This window comes from Chrysemys picta, chromosome 13 (assembly GCF_011386835.1).
Source record: "Chrysemys picta bellii isolate R12L10 chromosome 13, ASM1138683v2, whole genome shotgun sequence".
NCBI classification, from domain to species: domain Eukaryota; kingdom Metazoa; phylum Chordata; order Testudines; family Emydidae; genus Chrysemys; species Chrysemys picta.
Genome location: NC_088803.1, coordinates 14,026,469 through 14,046,862, shown reverse-complemented (window position 1 = coordinate 14,046,862; position 20,394 = coordinate 14,026,469). Strand labels below are relative to the sequence as shown.

The following is a 20,394-nucleotide window of genomic DNA, read 5'->3' as shown; positions in this document are numbered from 1 at the left end:
AAATATAGGCAGATATACAGGCCTGAATATTACATTATCATCACTAATACTCCTAACACCTGCTTTCTTCACTGTAACATCCAGGGCCACATTTCAGCACCTAACTCCCTTAGGCCCTTTAGGAAGGATGTCTTAAGGTTAAGGTCCTGGAGTAACACATAATCGTTATAACCGATCTAACTTTGACACTTTTTTCCTAATGTAGATACAGGGTAAAATCATATTGCTTGATTTATCTTGTGGAGTTGTGGCTAGGCTAAAAATCAAGTGAAAAATTTGGTTTACCTAGCGTGCCTTAGCTCCAACTATACTCAATGCCAATTCAAGTTCAGCCTAAATCCCTAGTGTTGGGACTCTTTGCACGTTGATTTTCAAATTTAATGCTACTCAACCCCAAAGCTTACATTGCTTTAAGTAGAAATAAATCAAGGATGGATATCAACATAATGAGCCAGGTCCTCAGCTGGTGTAAATTGAAATAGTTCAATTGAAGCCAACTGAGATACATCTGTTTATCGCACCTAACATTTTGGCCCTATAAACTGTGTTTGCATGAGTGCTTTTATCTAGACCAGGGATAAGCAACCTTTGGCACGCGGCCCATCAGGGACATCCGCTGGCGGGCCGGGACGGTTTGTTTACCCGCAGCGTCCACAGATTTGGCTGATCGCAGCTCCCACTGTTCCAGGCCAATGGGGGCTGCGGGAAGCGGCAACCAGCACATCCCTTGCTCCGTGCCACTTCCCACAGCCCCCATTGCCCTGGAACGGCGAACTGTGGCCAGTGGGATCTGCGATCAGCTGAACCTGCGGACGCTGCAGGTAAACAAACCATTCCAGCTTGCCAGTGGATTTCCCTGACGGGCCGCGTGCCAAAGGTTGCTGATCCCTGATCTAGACTAAATTGATTGCCAATTGTGTATCAGTGTCAACCAGTTGAAAGAACTCAAAATATCTAGATAGTGCAGTTTCCACAATTCTTTGATTTATATTATAATTTTATTGAAAATGATAAAACCTAGAAATGGTTACATTGCATGAGAAACTTGAATTTTCCCTAGTGTTCTTGTCAGAGCAGTTTTCATATCTTTATTTTTCAAGCTGTAGATGATGGGGTTCAACATGGGGGTCAAGATGCTGTACTGGATGGAGAAGAGTTCATCTAGAACCAGGGAAGTGACTGAACTGGGTTTCATGTACTGGGAAAGAGCTGTCACAAACAATAAAACCACCACAATGAGGTGGGAGCTGCATGTAGAGAAGGTTTTACGTCTTTCCTCCGAGGAGCGTATTCAGAGGATAGTGGAGATGATGTGAATGTAGGAGACCAAGGTGAAGAGGAAGGAGCTGAAACCAAATATCACAGCAGAAGAAAGAAGAGCTATTTTATTGGTCAAGGTCACGGTGCAAGATAGTTGTAGTAGCGGAGGGAGCTCACAGCTGAAATGCCTGATTTCATTGGGCCCACAGAAGTGTAACTTTAACACAGGGACAGTGTTGACCAGTGAATACAAGAGTCCCATTATCCAAGAACCACCCACCAACTGTCTGCTCACTCGTTTGTTCATGGTCCCCACATAATGCAATGGGTGACATATGGCAGTGTATCGGTCATAAGCCATTGCCGAGAGCACAAAAACTTCAGTGCCAGCTGAGAGGAGGATGAAGAACATCTGGGCAAGGCAGCCATTGACAGAAATGGTTTTGTGCTTTGCTAGGAAATTCACCAACATCTTAGGGACAATGGCTGAGGAATAACAGATATCAACAAAGGACAAATGAGACAGGAAGAAGTACATGGGAGTTTGGAGTTGAGGATCAGCCCTTATCACCAACATAATCATCATGTTCCCCACCAGGGTGATTAGGTAAATAACTAAAAACACCAGGAAGAGGAAAAATTGAAGTTCTGGGTAATTAGAAAGTCCCACAAGAATAAATTCATTCACATTGGTTTGGTTTTCCATTCACATTTAGTGATCTGTATGAAGAGAAAAAAAAATGAAATTAACCAACATAGCAGGTTATGGAAATTCAATTAGATAGATAGATAGATAGATAGATAGATAGATAGATAGATAGATAGATAGATAGATAGATAAAACACAAGTGAGATTTTGAAAGCCAAGGGGACTCAGATGGACAAATTCACATTTCTAATTCAACACTCTAAGTTGGATAAAAAATAAAGTGGGTCCTATTCCATGTGGATTTACACAAATATTTTCTTTGATTACACCGGTGTCAACACCGTATCCAATTAGTTCTCCAATTTGACCCCATTTCTCGTGTTGTGAGCCATACAAGAGAGATCTGCTTTTAGAAACCTCATGTACAACCCTTTCTTCTAAACCAGATCCCATATTATCAATCCAGTACACTGTGTTGGCTTACAGGTGGACAAAGAGTATTAAGAATCTAAATTGAAAATAACCTTCCAATCACTGCTTTTTTTGGTCAGATAACTTTGTGAAAGCGGCATAGTAATTATCTGTGTCAGTGATTGGTATAAATAAGTCTCATTAACTCCTGTGTTATTCTAGCTTTTCCCCAGCACAACTGCAATGACTTGAGTGGAATGGGCAGTGGTGAATTGAGCTCAATAAGTGATAGGTTTGCAAATCGAAGATGTTTTTCACTAGTTTCCAACCCTGGACATTAAACATGGGATATGTACATCAGGATGTGTTCTCTCTTTCTAGCGTAATGTTATTGGCCAAGATTTGCCAAAGTAGATGGTGATTTTGATTTTCTCAAATTTGCTGGTTGACTTGAGAAACCATAAAGGGGCTTGATTTTCAGAAATTGCTGAGCATCCTGGTCTGAAATTCTAACACATATTTGACCCCATTGTCTACATACATTCTGCCGTCAACCAAATCTGTGTAACCCCATTGACATAAAAAATCAATCCCAGTAGACATTTTGGTTGATGACACACTAGAGGGAGGAGAATCTCTCTCAAACTCCCTTAGCATCACTGTCTCTCCATCAGTAACCTCAACAGCTGCTGAAAAGAATGGAGATGACGTGAGCTGAAGGATGGGATTGGTTGAAAAGTAGGTGTCATTGATAAGCAAATGGCAGAATAGAACAGCACTTCACAGCCCATTTCATTGAGCTGGATTTGCTGGATGGACCCCTGCACCCATGTGCGGGGTCCCGCTGAGGTAAATGGGGTTCCGGACAGGCACAGGAGTCCATTCGTACAGATCCAGTTACAGCACCAGGGCCAAAATCTGTTGTTCTGCGACCAGTTATGGATGCATGTCAAAGCGCTCTTTCTGTTTAGCTGATTGATTATGAAATCCTCAGCATGCACGTGTTACTAACAAAAGTAATCATGTGTTCTTATTACAGCCATTGTCTTCCCTTCCATTCCCTAATGAGGACACCAGTTCTCATCCTGTCCTAATTTGGACTATAAGTTCTTCAGGACAGAGTCTTTGCCTTTTGAATAGTCTCTAGAGCCGTACTGAGGAAACAGCACAAATATTTGACATGTCTTATAAATGATTGACTAACACTTTTAAACTTGCGTCCCTACAGTTAGGCACTGAAATCTGCATTTAGGCAACTCGGTAATTGATCTGATGCTCAGAGACGTAAAGCACCCACAAATCCCCATGGATATCAATGGGATCTCAACGTGCTCAGCATCTCTGATAAACAGGCAATGTATCTGGGGTGATGATGTATTGTATTTTTGTTTAAAAATATTTGTATTCAAAATTTCCCATTTTTACAGTGAAAATCTGACCCTCCAAAACATGAACAAAAAAATCTGTTTCCAAAGCCCAAAGATGGTTTTTATTCATCTTTTCAAACACAGAAAACAACAACAAAAGGATTTCAAAAGAAAATCAGTTTTCCATAGAAATGTTTAGTTTTCAGTTTTCCAAAACCAAACCTTTTCTAAAGCCTGAGTGAAATGGTTAGCAGGAAGATAACTTGCCTACAAAGTGATGAAAAATCAACCAAGGCTTTGTGTTTTGGCTACATTTGCTTAACCAAACTGAATCAAATAGACAGGCAGTGAAACCACCTGATCCAAAGTGTTCTATAGAAGTTTGTTCTAGATTTCTTGACTGTTCTACTCCTCTGGGATAATAACCTTTTTCATAGCTATGTGATTACATAAAATAACTTGTCTATTTTTTTATGGCTTCTAGTCTTTGGCCTTTAATCTTCCTGAAAATCAGAGCCTGTGTTATACAAATGTGCATTCATTTTCAAGAGGCATATTTTGGACAGTAGTTGTCATCTTCCTCCTCCTGATATCTTATGAGTCTTCATATTATTGTTATTTAGCACCAGGGGACCCCCAACTGAGATAATGGCCCCATTGCCCCCCCCCCCCTGCAGGAACCTTTCCCACTTGCCTTCCCAATGCTGGATCCTTTCTTTGCAGCATCATCACAATTACACATGGGCACAGCCTGACTTTCACTCTGGCATGTAACTACATGTGTACTGTACTCTACATGCTGCTATACGTTTAGGCATTGCCTGACATACAGGACCTGCCCTAGAAAGCTTGTCTGTATCTGTCCCAGTAAACAGAGAAAGAAAATGTTATTTTACAGCCATGGAACTCCGATACATAGAGAGGTCAACTTCAGCACAAGACCCACCTTCCTGGGAGACTGAGGTCTCTCTCAGATTGACAATCCCTCTGCCAGTAAATCCAAGGATTTCTGAGCAAGAAACTTCAGGCTGCTGCCTCCCCTGGCTCTGATGGGTTATATTATCCAACATTGGCTTTGCAATCCTGGCTGGTTCCTGAGAAGGGCTGACGGGCTCTAGACCCTGCTAGTTTCCACAGGGAGATATAGATTTTGAGGATAAGGTTCAGTGTTTGCAGATGAGAGTTTCTTTTGAAATGGAGCAAACCTCTATAGATGTAACAGACTAAAGAGGAGTAAAATAAAAGCAAACTCACCTAGCTTCCAGAAAGAGATCATGGATCAAGCCCTGGCTGGGATGATTTAGTTGGGAATTGGTCCTGCTTTGAGCAGGGGGTTGGACTAGATGACCTCCTGAGGTCCCTTCCAACCCTGATATTCTATGATTCTATGACCTTCGGACTTGTAATTCATACTCCCCGACATAGATAGACAAAGAGACAGCTTTATTTTGATACCCTTACTGAAGTTGAAAAGCGCTTTACTTAGTGATGCCACTGAAGTTAATTTGTTAGTCTCTAAGGTGCCACAAGTACTCCTGTTCTTTTTACTGAAGTTAATGGAACTATATATAATGTATATATAAATAATGTATATAACATATAATGGAACTGGGAGTAAAGTACTAGTTGTAGTGACTTTGTTATCACCATATAGCCCTGAAAGATAAATCTTTCTCTCTCTCTCTCCCCATACACATTATCTATCTATTTATCTAGTTAATATCTCCCTCCCTTATTTCTCTCTGTCTCCTTCTCTCTCTTTCTCTCTGTGTCTCACAAATACAACATGTAACACCTTCAGCTACACTTTACCCTCCAAAGTCAGCTCCTGCAGGGTGAGGGGGTTATATGTGGGTGTTGAACAAATTTATATACTTACCTTCTCTTGGAAAAATAAATCCCTCTCCTCTTGGAAAATAAAATCATTTATTCATCTGACTCTAAAAGCAAGAGTTAATTACTTCTGGGGAGTCCGAATACTTTCTGGTTTCCTCTGGGACAAGAATCTCTTGTGTAGAAAGGTAACAGTGTTCTGCATCAGTAATGAATGAGTATTTCGCAATGGGTAATATGACAGACCCAGAAAGCTCTATATGCTTTGATTTATTTTATTTATTGATTCATTTCTAGATACTGGACTAGAGCCTTAGATAATGTGAATCACTGCCTCTACAGTGAAAACAATGGCACTGCACCGCATTACACCAGCTGAGTCATTGGCCCATGTTTCTAATAACAATTATACATTATCCCAGTGAATCTGCTCTGGGTAATGGACAGTGATTGTGAGGCAGGGCAGTGCTATTATTTCCATATACAAAAGGAGATTTGGGGGTCATGATGGATAATCAGCTGAGCATGAGCTCCAATGTGATATTTTGGCCAGCAGAGCTAATGCGATTCCAGGATGCAGAAATAGGGGAATATTGGGTAGAGTAGAGAGGTTATTTTACCTCTTTCTTTGGTACTGGTGAGACCCCTGCTGGAATAGTGTGTCCAGTTCTGGTGCCCACAATTAGAGAAGGATGTTGAAAAGTTGGAGGGGGTGAGAAAAGAGCTGTGAGAATGACTAAAGGATTAGAAAACATGCTTTATAGTGAATGACTCAAGGAACTCAGTCTATTTATCTTAACAAAGAGAAGGTTACGGGGTGACTTGATTAAAGTCTATAGCATCTCAATAGGGAACAAATATTGAATAATGGGTGTGATGCCGACAAACCAGGTGCCATATCTTGCCAAGTCTATAGGCGTTAGCTGAGCACTGACAAATTCATAGCTGGAATCCAGACCAGCTAGTGGCGCGGGAACACTTTTTATAGTGGGGGTGCTGAAAGCTGTAAATCCGGTGTGTTCAAAATTGTGAACAAAGCGCAATTCCCGCTTACACCACATGGGAGCAGCACAGCTCTGGGATTCTCCAGAATCGCAAAATAATGCTAACTTTGTTTCGACAGCACCAGCAAACTTTTCACAGTAAAACCCGGGGGTGCTGCAGCACCCCAACACCCCTAGTTCCCACACCTCTGAGACCAGCTCACCTGTATGTTAATATTCTTCAAGACAGGTGTTAGACTTGTAAAGATGTGTTTAGTGTTTAAGTGGCTGCATGTGTGACTCTTATTTGTGATGTCTATATCCCATGAAATAAGGTAATATGTACATTTTGTTTTATAATTGTAAAAATGCCTGCTCTGAACTTGTGAAACTAGGCAGGAAGAATAGTTTTCCAGTCCATCAAGAAGGACAATCAAGACTAAATGGTCCATTATAGGACAAAGCTCTGTTGACTGCCCCATCCATCCATGAAGAAGTTACATGCAGAAGCTCTTATCCCATCAGTTTGAACTCTGGGGGAAGGGCATGTAAAGATGCTCACAAGAAGAAATGGTTCTCTCTTTAGTGTTTGGACTCTTACAAGGGCTGGTGTTAAGGAACAAAAATCAGAGATCCCCAGGGTCAACCTGGGTTATCCCAAAAAGTCATTCAGTGAACAGACTGCTAAAACTTCAGTCACCTTTTGGAACCACCTGTTATTCATCTGTGCCTATATGTTGCCTGCTTTAACTTGTAACTAACTCTCTCATTTTTTGCCCTAGTTAATAAATCCTTAGTTAGTTTATTATTGGATTAGCTACTAGTGTTGACTTTGGCATGAGATCTAAGGTACAAATTGATCTGGGATAAGTGACTGGTCTCTTGGGACTGGGGGCAACCTGAATATTTTGTGTTTTTTTGGTGTAATTAACCATTTATCACTAAGTCCAGTGTACCTGGGTGGCAAGATAGACTGGAGGGCCCAACGGGACTGTCTGTGTGTGACTCCATAGTAAGACTGTTACTTTGTTTCACAGGCATTCACATTTGTTACTAGGTTAGTGAAATGTAATTATAGAACAAACCACCCATTTGGGGTGTAGGCCCTGCTTTTAGACAATTTGCCCTGAGGTTGATGAACCTCTCATGGTTGTGAATCACTCCCGACAGCTTGACAATAGGCTCCTCAATGTAGCAGAGAAAAGTATCACACGATCCAATGGCTGGAAGTTGAAGATAGACAAATTCAGATAGGAAATAATGCATGATTTTTAACAGTAAGAGTAATTAACCACTAGAACAATTTAGCAATGGTTGTGGTGGATTTTCCATCACTGACAATTTTTAAATCAAGATTGGATGTTTTTCTAAAAGATTGGCTCTATGAATTATTTTGGGGAAAATTCTGTGGGCTGTGTGATACAGGATGTTGGACTAGATGATGACAAAGACACCTTATGACCTTGGAATCTATGAATCCGAGCCACAGAGAGGCTCACTGACTTGCTTAAGGTCGCATAAGAAGTCCATGACCGAGCAGAAACTTGAAATCTGAGCTTCTGTAACCACAGGCTAATGTTTTAACCAACATCTCACTCTTCCTTGGCTTCTCTCCCAGGTAGATTTCAGTTCCTACTGTAAATAATTTTCTTATTACCATTCAAACTTATTACTGAGTTAGCTCCAGATTAAGATCTCTGCTTCATGGTAAGCAGGGGCTAGGTCTTAAAACCACCATGTTTTAAGTTCTAGGGATGGGTTATTCCATAATTGCCCATTTTAGGTTTTCTTGGACCTTCTTCTGAAGCATCTGATGGAGTATTAGATGGACCACAGATCTGGCCTGGCTTAGTAGGCCCAGACCCAAGAAGGGCTTGGTTCACAAAGGAAGTTAGCCCATTATTATTCAAGTAATTATCCAAAGTGGGACAGCTTCAACAGAAGAGACTGAGAGAAACAGCACTACATTAAAGTGCATTAGGAACTTTTAGTTCACAGCAGCAGAGTCTACACAGACCCATTAACGTGCAACACATTTTCACCGTAACTGCTTGCACTCCTTTGTTTTGCAGGTCGTAGATGTCAAGACTTAACATGGGGGTTACAAGGTGCTGTACAGGATGGAGACCAGAGCATCCAAGGAAGCTGAGATGGCTCTCACATACTGCGAGAAACCTGTCCCATAGTATAGAATAGCCACATTGAGGTGAAAGCTGCAGGTGGCGGAGGCTTTAAGCCTGTCCTACAGAGCATATCCTCAGTATGGTGGAGATGACGTGAATGTAGGAGACCAGGGTGAGGTGGAAGGAGCTTGAAATACCAAGAAGAGGAAAATCTGTAGCTGTGGATCACTCAAAAGTGCGAAAAGAATAAATTCAGCCATGGTGGTTTTAGTCTCCATTATTCTTCAGCAAAACTGTGTCCAGAGAGAAACAGAAAAAAATAACAAAATTTAAAAACATAATTAATATACATGGGAATTCAATGAATGGATAATATCTAATACATAAATAATGTCTGTTAAGTTATCAGACCCAGGGATAGATGGATCTGTCCAAGGAGGAAAGTATGGATTTTTAACTAATTGGTCTAACACAGTTGTGAGCAACCTGTGACCCGCAGGCCGCATGCAGTCTATCTGGGTAATCTGATTGCAGGCCACGAGACATTTTGCTGATGTTGACCGTCCACAGGCATGGCCCCCTGCAGCTCCCAGTGGCTGCGGTTCTCAGTGCCTGGCCAATGGGATCTGTGGGAAGCAGCAGCCAGCACGTCCCTGTGGCCCACTGCTTCCTGCAGCTCCCATTGGCCGGGAACAGGGAACATTAGATAGATAGATAGATAGATAGATAGATAGATAGATAGATAGATAGATAGATAGATAGATAGATAGATGTGGACCTATTTCTAGCTAGTTTAAGTCAGTCTATCTCTACTGGAGTGAATGGGCCAGAAGACCAGTGGTGTAAGTCATTGTAACTGTACTGAAATCAACAGAAGACGGCTCCTCAATTAGTGTAAATTGATGTAGCTCCATCAAAATCAACAGTGGTCAGATCCCACACTGCTGTAAATTAACACGGCTTCCCTGACATCAATAAGGCAGGTCCCCCGCTGGTGTAAATTGTCATAGCACTATTGAATTCGGTAGGCCACCAGCTGATTTCCACCAGCTAAAGATATGGCTCTATGTATATTATATATTATGGCTGTGAGTTTAAAAACAGCTCAAGGGATTTAGGTGCTCAAATCTCATGGAAAGTCACTGAAGGTTTAGTGTTCTCAGTAAATATAAATCTTTTATTATCCTTTTTACATTAATCTCTCATCATTTTAAACATCACATAATCTTTTCTGTGTTTGCCAAAGGTATTGGCTAGATTCTAATGCTACAGAAGGAGTTGTTTTGGGTAAAGAATGTCTTTTCCTATTAGGCCTAGTGCCAAAATAATAGTTTCATTTTTCCTTTCTCTACTTCCCCCCCGCCCCCCCAAGAAGTGGAAACAGCTCAGACAAACAAACAAAACTTGAAGGAAAAACTGTCCCAGAAAAAACTGGGAATTTTGGCCAGCTCTGTGGAAATGCACACACACACACACACAATCCAGCAGTTTTAAGTTTGCAAGACATTTCCCAATATTTTAATACTTTCCAACATTATCACAGTGTGTGTGTGTGGGGGGGGGGGGGGCGGGGCATGGAATTTCCTAAGTTCGATTTAGTAAAAGGGAGATAGAAAGATCAAAGGATATTCTATTAACTAATTACCATTATTCCCGGCTTGGACTGAGAAATCTGATCTAAGGGTTGATCTCGGGATGGGGTTGGGAACTCAAGAGTCCTGGGTTTTATTGCTGGCCTTGGGAGAGCAGTGGGGTATATTGATTAGAACAGGAAGAACTGGGATGCAGGGCAGCTGGGCTGAGAAAGAAGAGTTCTGGGTGATGTTTGATTTTGATTGGCATTACAGAGTCCTCATTTATCTGTGGGTCCCAAAGCACTTTGTGAAGAAGAGGGTAAACACAGATTTACTGCATGGGCTATTAGGAGGGTTTGAAACAAAGAACTTGAAAAGCAAAATCCAGTGGCAGTTTTACTGCACTGCTTTATAGACTATAGCTAAGATTTTTAAAAGTCACATAGGGGACCTGGAATCCCATTTCCCATTAATTAACCCACACTCCTTGTATGTCATGTGCTTTTTCCACTGCCTGCAGAGGTGAAGAAATGTCCGTAGAGTCCCTTACTGATATTTCACTGCTTCTTCCGAAAACGTTTTTACGCTACATGCGAAATTTAACATTTTTTTTTTTTGTTTCCAAATTTTTGGTCAGAGCGCTTTCCACCTCTTTGTCTTTCTGAGCTGTGGATGATGGGAGTTCAACATGGGAGGTAAGCTGCTATAATTGATAGAGATCAGTCTATGCAGAACCACCAAGAAGGCTGGCGTGAGTCTCACAAGTGGAGACAAATCAATCCCGTAGTATCAAATAAACCTGACAAGGAGGGAGCATCCAGTTGAGAAAGCTTTATACTTTCCTTCCAAGAAGCATATCCTCAGGATGGTGGAGATGATGTGAATGTAGGAGACCAGGGTGAGAAATAAAGAGCTCAATCCAGTAATCACAGCAGACAGGGCCGGCTTCCAGGTTTTCTGCCGCCCCAAGCGGCAAAAAAAAAAAAAAAAAAAAGCCGTGGCATCGCGATCGCGCCATTCCACTCTTCGGTGGCAATTCAGTGGCAGGTCCTTCGCTCCAAGAGGGACTAAGGGACCTGCCTCTGAATTACCGCGCTGCAGACCCAGACGTGCCGCCCCGATAGCAGCCGGAGTGACGCGCCTTGGTATTGGCCGCCTCAAGCACCTGCTTCTTTAGCTGGTGCCTGCAGCTGGCCCTGATCTCTTCTACTCTTCTAGAGCTGTTTGGCAACTAGAGATTCCGTTTATTTGTCTTTAAGATTCACTCCTACCATATCTGTGCTTATTTCATCCCAAACACTTCCGGCAACATATCACTGGTGTATTTCATATTGTCAGAGAGTCACAGGCCTGGTCTACACTAGCAGGTTATGTTGAATTTAGCAGCGCTAAATCGAATTAACTCTGCACCCGTCCACACAACAAAGCTATTTAGTTCGACATAGAGGTCTCCTAAATTCGACTTCTGTATTTCTCCCCAACGAGGGGAGTAGCGCTAAATTCGACATGGCCATGTCGACTTAGGGTAGGTGTGGATGGAAATCGACGCTAATAGCTCCAGGAGCTATCCCACAGTGCACCACCACTCTGTTGACGCTCTGGACAGCAGTCCGAGCTCGGATGCTCTGACCAGACACACAGGAAAAGCCCCAGGAAAATTTGAAAATTTGAATTCCTTTTCCTGTCTGGGCAGTTTGAATCTCATTTCCTGTTTGGACATCGTGGCGAGCTCAGCAGCACTGGCAACGATGCAGAGCTCTCCAGCAGAGATGGCCATGCAATCTCAGAATAGAAAGAGGACCCCGGCATGGACTGATCGGGAAGTCTTGGATCTGATCGCTGTGTGGGGCGATGAGTCCGTGCTTTCGGAGCTGCGATCGAAAAGACGGAATGCAAAGATCTACGAGAAGATCTCCAAAGCCATGACAGAGAGAGGATACAGCCGGGATGCAACGCAGTGCCGCGTGAAAATCAAGGAGCTGAGACAAGGCTACCAGAAGACCAAAGAGGCAAACGGACGCTCCGGATCCCAGCCGCAGACATGCCGTTTCTACGAGGCACTGCATTCCATCCTAGGTGCGGCCGCCACCACTGCCCCACCACTGACCGTGGACGCTGAGGATGGGATATTGTCCACGCCCGCTTCCTCTGAGATGGTAGTGGACGGGGAAGATGAGGAAGGAGATGAGGAGGACGAGGCAGTCGACAGCGCTTACAACGCTGATTTCCCCGACAGCCAGGATCTCTTCATCACCCTCACAGAGATCCCGTACCAACCGTCCCCAGGCGTTATCCCAGACCCAGAATCAGGGGAAGGATCAGCCGGTAAGTGGATTAAACATGTAAACATTTATTTTGAAAAGAATATTAATATTAACTGTGGCTTTTTCATGATTAGATTGTCCTAGGCACTTAAAGTTCTAGTCTTTGCTAGTGCAACTGCTGCAAAAAAATCTAACAATGTCCGGTATATCTTCATTGGTTTGCCGTAGGCGCTCTACTGTTTAGCCCTTGCCAGTGCAGCTACAGTAAAATTTGGTCAATATGTCCGGGGATAGAGCAGAAATCCTCAGGGGACATCTCCATGAAGCTCTCCTGGAGGTAATTGGAAAGCCTTTGCATGAGGTTCCTTGGCAGAGCGGCCATGTTGTGTCATCCGTAGTATGAAACGTTTCCGCGCCAGGCTACCATCAAGTACTCCGGTATCATTGCCTTGCACAGCATGGCGGCATACGGCCCTGGTCTTTGCAGGCTTTCCCGAAGCATGCGTTCTTCGCCGCTGTCTGAAATACGCATCAGAGTGATGTCACTCATGGTGACCTGCTTTGAATTAGGGGAATGTTAGTATTGGGACTGCTTCCCTGTTCCTTTACAGAACTGTGACCGCCGGTTTACAGCCATGTGGTGGAGGCGGGAGAGAGGCAGCATAGAGGGATCTTTCCCGGCGACAGCCGCGAGGGGGTGGGACAGGGGTAGAGTTCATGCTTGCCAGATTGCTGGCAGCAGGAACTGGCCAACGCTAGGAGCATTGCTTTGAACGTGAAAGTAGGGCAGTGCTATTATTACAGTTTTAAGCTGCCACAAGTCTACGGCTTACCATGTCAGCCCGCTACCCAAATTCCGCGGTGCTGTTCCGATTCTGTCATCTGCACTGCAAGACCCCAGGGACTGAATGCGAAGGCCGAAAATTCGACCTTGTCCTGAGTGCGCATCTGATAGGTGCTGTGAATGGTCTTTTTCACAGAGAAAGACTATTTTCTTTGTTCCCCCCAAAATTTATCTTTCTGAGGAATTCACTCCCTGTTTCCCATCCCACAGCTGTGGCTGTCTCCCGACCTACCCTGTCATCCCCCTCCCAAAGGCTGTCGCAGATTAGGCATACAAAGAAAAGGACACGGGACGACATGTTCTCAGAACTTATGGGCTGCTCCCGAGCCGAGGCAACCCTGCTGAGTCAGTGGAGGGAGAACATGTCCCAATACCAGGAGAGGTGGCGGCAGGAAGACCAGCATGCGACTCAAACACTGCTTGGACCAATGAGAGAGCAAACGGAAACGCTCCGGCGCCTTGTGGATGTTCTGCAGGACCGGAGGCAGGAGGACAGAGCCCCGCTGCAGTCTATCTGCAACCACCGTCCCCCGCCACAAAGTCCCATACCCCCCTCACCGAAAGTACCCAGAAGGAGGGGCTGCAGAGCCCGTGAAAACTGTCACTCAACCCCTGCAGACTGCTCAAGTGGCAGAAGGCTGTCATTCCCCAAAGTTTGATAAGTCCTTTCCTTCCCGCCTCACCCAAGCCCCCATCCCAGTTTCATCCCCTAACTGTCCATTTGCTAATAAAAAATGAGTTTCTGTTAATTGCTGTTTCCATCATGTTTTTTTAGAGGACAGTCTGTTTTAAGGGGGGGAAAGGTGGTTGGTACCGACACGGGGGCAGGTTCAGCAGCAGGTCACACACACAGTGCATTCACTAGGCACCCTGGTCAGTCTGGGAGGTGGTTTTCATTGTCTGGGGGGTGGGAGGGCGCCTATGTGACTTTGTGGCGGAGGAGGGCGGTTAGAGATCTTATGCAGCGGTCCTTATCCTGGATCACAGAGACACGCAGCAGGGAATCTGTAACCGTCCTCCCCCTGCCACAAAGTCACATAGCCCCCATACACAGAGTCCCGAACAGGAGGGGTGGCAGGCTCTGTTCAAACCATCAGTCCGCCAGTGCGGACCACTGTAGAAGCAGGAGCCTGTCATTCCTCGAGTTTAGAAGCGTCCTTTGCATCAGTACACTACACCCGCTCCCCACTACAGTCTGCGTCCCAGTTTCAACACTTTACCGCGAAAACAGTAATAAAGAAAACGTTGTTCATTAACAAATTTTCAGTGATTTTATTTTTAAACGTGGGTTGGAAGGGTGTGAACGGGGTATGAAACTGGAGAGGATAGTGAACAGTCACTGGGTAAAGAAACGGGGGCAGGTTCAGCTTCTCTGTAAACCAACAAAATTGTCACAGGTTACCCTGCTCACTCAGGAACCTAGCTTTCAAAGCCTCCCGGATGCACAGCGCGTCCGGCTGTGCTCTTCTAATCGCACAGCTGTCTGGCTGGACGTAATTAGCAGCCAGGCTATTTGCCTCAGCCTCCCACCCCACCATAAAGGTCTCCCCCTTGCTCTCACACAGATTGTGGAGCACATAGCAAGCTGCAATAACAATGGAGATATTGGTTTCGCTGAGATCGGAGCGAATCAATAAGCTTCTCCATCTCCCCTTGAGATGTCCAAAAGCACACTCCACCACCATTCTGCACTTGCTCAGACGGAAGTTGAAGAGTTCCTTTTCACTGTCCAGGGTGCCTGTATAGGGCTTCATGAGCCATGGCATTAGCGGGTAGGCTGGGTCCCCGAGGATCACTATAGGCATCTCCACATCCCCCACAGTGTTCACTTGGTGGCTTATGTGTGTTACTATTCCTGATGTCCGATTTGTGTCCATTTATTCTTTTGCGCAGGGACTGTCCGGTTTGGCCAATGTACATGGCAGAGGGGTATTGCTGGCACATGATGGCATATGTAACATTAGTGGATGTGCAGGTGAATGAGCCCTTGATGGTGTGGCTGATGTGGTTGGGTCCTCTGATGGTGTCACCAGAGTAGATATGGGGACAGAGTAGGCAACAAGGTTTGCTACAGGGATTGGTTCCTGGGTTGGTGTTTCTGTGGTGTGATGTGGTGTGTAGTTGCTGGTGAGTATTTGCATCAGGTTGGGGGGTGGTCTGTAAGTGAGGTCTGGCCTGCCTCCGAAGGTCTGTGAGAGTGAGGGATCATTTTCCAGGATAGGTTGTATATCGTAGATAATGCGCTGGAGATGTTTTAGCTGGGGGCTGTATGTGATGGCCAGTGGTGTTCTGTTGTTGTCCTTGTTGGGCCTGTCCTGTAGTAGGTGATTTCTGGGTACCCATCTTGCTCTTTCAATCTGTTTCCTCACTTCCCCAGGTGGGTATTGTAGTTTTACGAATGCTTGATAAAGATCTTTGTCCTCACCCACAACCACTTCAGATTTGGGGACAACTTATACCTTCAAGTCACTGGCACAGCTATGTACCCGCATGTCCCCACAATATGCCAACATTTTTATGGCTCACTTAGAACAACGCTTCCTCAGCTCTTGTCCCCTAGTGCCCCTCCTCTACTTCAGCTACATTGATGATATCTTCATCATATGGACCCACAGAAAGGAGGTCCTTGAAGAATTCCACCTGGACTTCAACAATTTCCACCCCACCATCAACCTCAGCCTGGACCAGTCCACACAAGACATCCACTTCCTGGACACTACAGGGCAAATAAGTGATGGTCACATAAACACCACCCTATACCAGAAACCTACTGACCGCTATACGTACCTACATGCCTCCAGCTTCCATCCAAGACACATCACACAATCCATTGTCTACAGTCAAGCCCTAAGATACAACCGAATTTGCTCCAACCCCTCAGACAGAGACAAACACCTACAAGATCTTTATCAAGCATTTGTAAAACTACAATACCCACCTGGGGAAGTGAGGAAACAGATTGAAAGAGCAAGACGGGTACCCAGAAATCACCTACTACAAGACAGGCCCAACAAGGACAACAACAGAACACCACTGGCCATCACATACAGCCCCCAGCTAAAACCTCGTCAGCGCATTATCCACGATCTACAACCTATCCTGGAAAATGATCCCTCACTCTCACAGACCTTGGGAGGCAGGCCAGTCCTCGCTTACAGACCACCCCCCAACCTGATGCAAATACTCACCAGCAACTACACACCACACCACAGAAACACCAACCCAGGAACCAATCCCTGTAGCAAACCTCGTTGCCTACTCTGTCCCCATATCTACTCTGGCGACACCATCAGAGGACCCAACCACATCAGCCACACCATCAAGGGCTCATTCACCTGCATATTCACTAATGTTATATATGCCATCATGTGCCAGCAATGCCCCTCTACCATGTGCATTGGCCAAACTGGACTGTCCCTCCGCAAAAGAGTAAATGGACACAAATCGGACATCAGGAATGGTAACATACATAAGCCAGTAAGTGAATACTTCAGTCTCCCTGGTCATTCTATTACAGATTTAAAAGTCACTATCATTGAACAAAAAAACTTCCGAAACAGACTTCAAAGAGAAACAGCAGAACTAAAATTCATTTGCAAATTTTACATCATTAATCTTGAATAGGGACTGGGAGTGGCTGGCTCATTACAGAAGCAACTTTTCCTCTTCTGGAATTGACACCTCCTCATCCATTATTGGGAGTGGACTACATCCACCCTGATTGAATTGGCCCTGTCAACACTGGTTCTCCACTTGCGAAGTAACTCCCTCCTCTCCATGTGTCAGGATATAATGCCTGCATCTGTAACTTTCACTCTATGCATCCGAAGAAGTGAGGTTTTTACCCACGAAAGCTTATGCCCAAATAAATCTGTTAGTCTTTAAGGTGCCACCAGACTCCTTGTTGTTTTTGTAGATACAGACTAACACGGCTACCCCCTGATACTTGACACCATATATGGTATAATACTGCTTAAATACTGATGCCCGGAATTGTTTTTTCTTGGTTATAGGATCATAGAGTCATAAAAATGTAGGGCTGAAAATGACCTCAAGAAGTCATCAAGTCTAGCCCCCTGCACTGAGTTGGACCAAGTAAACCTAGACCATCCCTGACAAAAGTTTGTCCAACCTGTTCTTAAAAACCTCCAATGATGGGGAGTTCACAGTCTTCCTTGGAAGCCTATTCCAGTGCTTAACTACCCTTAGGCCTGGTCTACATTACAACTTTAATTCGGATTTAGCAGCGTTAAATCGTATTAACCCTGCACCCGTCCACACAACGAAGCCATTTAATTTGAAATAAAGGGCTCTTTAAATCGATTTCTGTACTCCACCCCGTCGAGCGGAGTAGCGCCAAAATTGATTTTATCATTTCAAATTAGAGTTAGTGTGGCCGCAATTCGATGGTATTGGCCTCCGGGAGCTATCCCACAGTGCACCATTTTGACTGCTCTGGACAGCAATCTGAACTCGGATGCACTGGAGAGGTAGACAGGAAAAGCCCCGCGAACATTTGAATTTCATTTCCTGTTTGCCCAGTGTGGAGAGCACAGGTGACCACAGATAGCTCATCAGCACAGGTAACCATGCAGGCCGATAATCAAAAAAGAGCACCAGCATGGACCGTACCGGAGGTACTGGATCTGATCGCTATATGGGGAGAGGATTCAGTGCTAGCAGAACTTCGTTCAAAAAGACGAAATGCAAAAACTTTTGAAAAAATCTCCAAGGGCATGATGGAGAGAGGCCACAATAGGGTCTCAGATCAGTGCCACGTGAAAGTCAAGGAGCTCAGACAAGCCTATCAAAAAACAAAGGAGGCAAACGGTCACTCCGGGTCAGAGCCGCGGACATGCCGCTTCTACGACGAGCTGCACGCAGTTCTAGGGGGGGCCGCCACCACTGCCCCACCTCTGACCGTGGATTCCGAGGGGGGGATCATCTCATCAGCTACACCTGAGGATTCTGCGGACGGGGAAGAGGAGGAGGAGGAGGACGAGCTTGCAGAGAGCACCGAGCACTCCGTTCTTCCCAACAGCCAGGATCTTTTTCTCAGCCTGACTGAAGTACCCTCCCAAGCCAGTATCCAAGACCACGACCCCATGGAAGGGACCTCAGGTGAGTTTACCTTTTAAAATATAAAACTTGTTTTAAAAGCAAGGGTTTTTAATGATTACTTTGCCCTGAGGACTTGGGATGCATTCGCAGCCAGTACAGCTACTGGAAAAGTCTGTTAACGTGTCTGGGGATGGAATGGAAATCCTCCAGGGACATCTCCATGAAGCTGTCCTGGAGATACTCCAAAAGCCTTGCCACAAGGTTTCTGGGCAATGCAGCCTTATTCCGTCCTCCATGGTAGGACACTTGACCGCGCCATGCTTGCAGCAAGTAATCTGGTATCAATGCATGACAAAGCCTGGCAGCGTATGGTCCCGGTGTTTGCTGGCATTCAAGCAACATCCGTTCTTTATCTTACTGTGTAATCCTCAGGAGAGTGATAAGGGGACAGAGGTGGCAGTTCCTACTGGGCTGTTTGCCTGTGGCTGAAAAGAAATCCTTCCCTGCAGTTAGCCAAGTGCAGGGGGGAGGGGAGGAATTGGCCCAGAGCTTTTCGTGTTTGGCTAGCAGGGATCTTCCCTGATACCAGCCACATGGTGGGGGGAGGGATAAAGCAATCATCCAGAGAATTGGATGGGGGCGGGGGGTTAGTTTGTTTCCTGCTGCTGAATGTTAACAAGAAAACCGCAGCACTCAACGGGCTTTGCTTGGTATGTGGGAAAGGAGGGCGCAGAAGCTGAAAGACAATGGCTTACTATGGCCGCATGCAAGCCGAATTCTGTTGCCCAGACCTGCGTCTGTGATCTCTAGCAGCAAAGCCACAGGCACTCAATATTAAGAGGGAAAGTGCGACCTTGCACAGAAATCACATGTGCTATGTAATGTGAATAGTGTTGGTCACAGTGAAAGAGTATAAGCATTGTTCTGCAAAATGTATCTTTTAAAAAAATTCTCTCCTTTTTTCCCTCCCTCCAGCAGCTGCAAATTCTTCAAGCCTCCCTCCTCCGTCCCGAATGCTATCACAGATAAGGCGTCGGAAAAAGAAGACGTGAGACGAGATGTTCGCAGAAATCATGGAATCCACCCGCAGTGACAGAGCTCATCTGAATGAGTGGAAGGACACCGTTTCAAAGTATAGGAAAGAAGACAGTGAACGTGAGGACAGGAGGGACCAACGTGAGGAGAGGAGAGACTCTCGAGATGAGAGGTGGTGGCAGGAAGATCAGAGGAGGCAGGATGCAACACTGGGGCTGCTGCGTGAGCAAACAGACATGCTCCGGCGTCTGGTGGAGCTTCAGGAACGGCAGCAGGATAACAGAGTGCCGCTACAGCCCCTGTATAACCCCCGTCCCCCCTCACCATATTCCATAGCCTCCTCACCCAGACGTGTAAGAACGCGGGGGGCGGGGGGAGGCTCCGTACACCTTCCCATTCCACCCCAGTGGACAGCCCAAGCAAAAGGCTGTCATTTTTTTAACCTTTTTTTAGTGGCCTTTTCCTTCCCGCCGATCCTCCTCCCAAACCCCACCCAGGTTCCCTCTCTCTTTTTATAATGTATTAATAAAGAATAAATGATTTTTAAACGATAGTGACTTTATTTGGTTTTAAAGCAAGCTGGGGGAAGGGGGAGGGTGGGTTCCTTACAGAGAATGAGTCAATAAAGGGGGCGGGTTTTCATGAAGGAGAAACAAACAGATATTTCACACTGTAGCCTGGCCAGTCATGAAACTGGTTTTCAAAGCTTCTCTGATGCACAGAGCTTCCTGGTGTGCTCTTCTAATCGCCCTGGTGTCTGGCTGCATGTAATCAGCAGCCAGGCGATTTGCTTCAGCCTCCCACCCCGCCATAAAGGTCTCGCCCTTACTTTAACAGAGACTGTGGAGCACACAGCAAGCAGAAATAACAGTGGGGAGATTGGTTTGGCTGAGGTCTGAGCAAGTCAGTAACGATGGCCAGCGACCTTTTAAACGGCCAAATGCACATTCTACCACCATTCTGCACTTGCTCAGCCTGTAGTTGAACAGC

At 45.2% G+C, this 20,394-nt stretch overlaps 1 protein-coding gene and 2 pseudogenes across 1 annotated transcript; 2 read left to right on the top strand and 1 right to left on the bottom strand.

Moving 5' to 3' along the window:
* Positions 1-20,394, top strand: part of LOC135975143 (paired amphipathic helix protein Sin3a-like) — a 365,185-nt pseudogene that overhangs the window by 42,355 nt on the left and 302,436 nt on the right.
* On the bottom strand, positions 1,028-1,621 carry LOC135975447 (olfactory receptor 5V1-like; annotated as a pseudogene).
* LOC135975545 (uncharacterized) lies at positions 17,814-19,890 on the top strand. Its single transcript, XM_065566764.1, has 2 exons — positions 17,814-18,429; positions 19,345-19,890. Exons 1-2 carry the CDS (start codon positions 17,898-17,900, stop codon positions 19,419-19,421), a joined length of 609 nt encoding a protein of 202 aa, XP_065422836.1. The 5' UTR covers positions 17,814-17,897; the 3' UTR covers positions 19,422-19,890.

What these genes read in the sequence shown, in the direction of transcription:
- LOC135975545 (XM_065566764.1), top strand. Translation starts at nt 17,898, where the DNA reads ATGCAGGCCGATAATCAAAAAAGAGCACCAGCATGGACCGTACCGGAG. An exon ending in CCCCATGGAAGGGACCTCAG is followed by an intron (nt 18,430 to 19,344) that starts GTGAGTTTACCT and finishes CCCTCCCTCCAG; the next exon opens with CAGCTGCAAATTCTTCAAGC.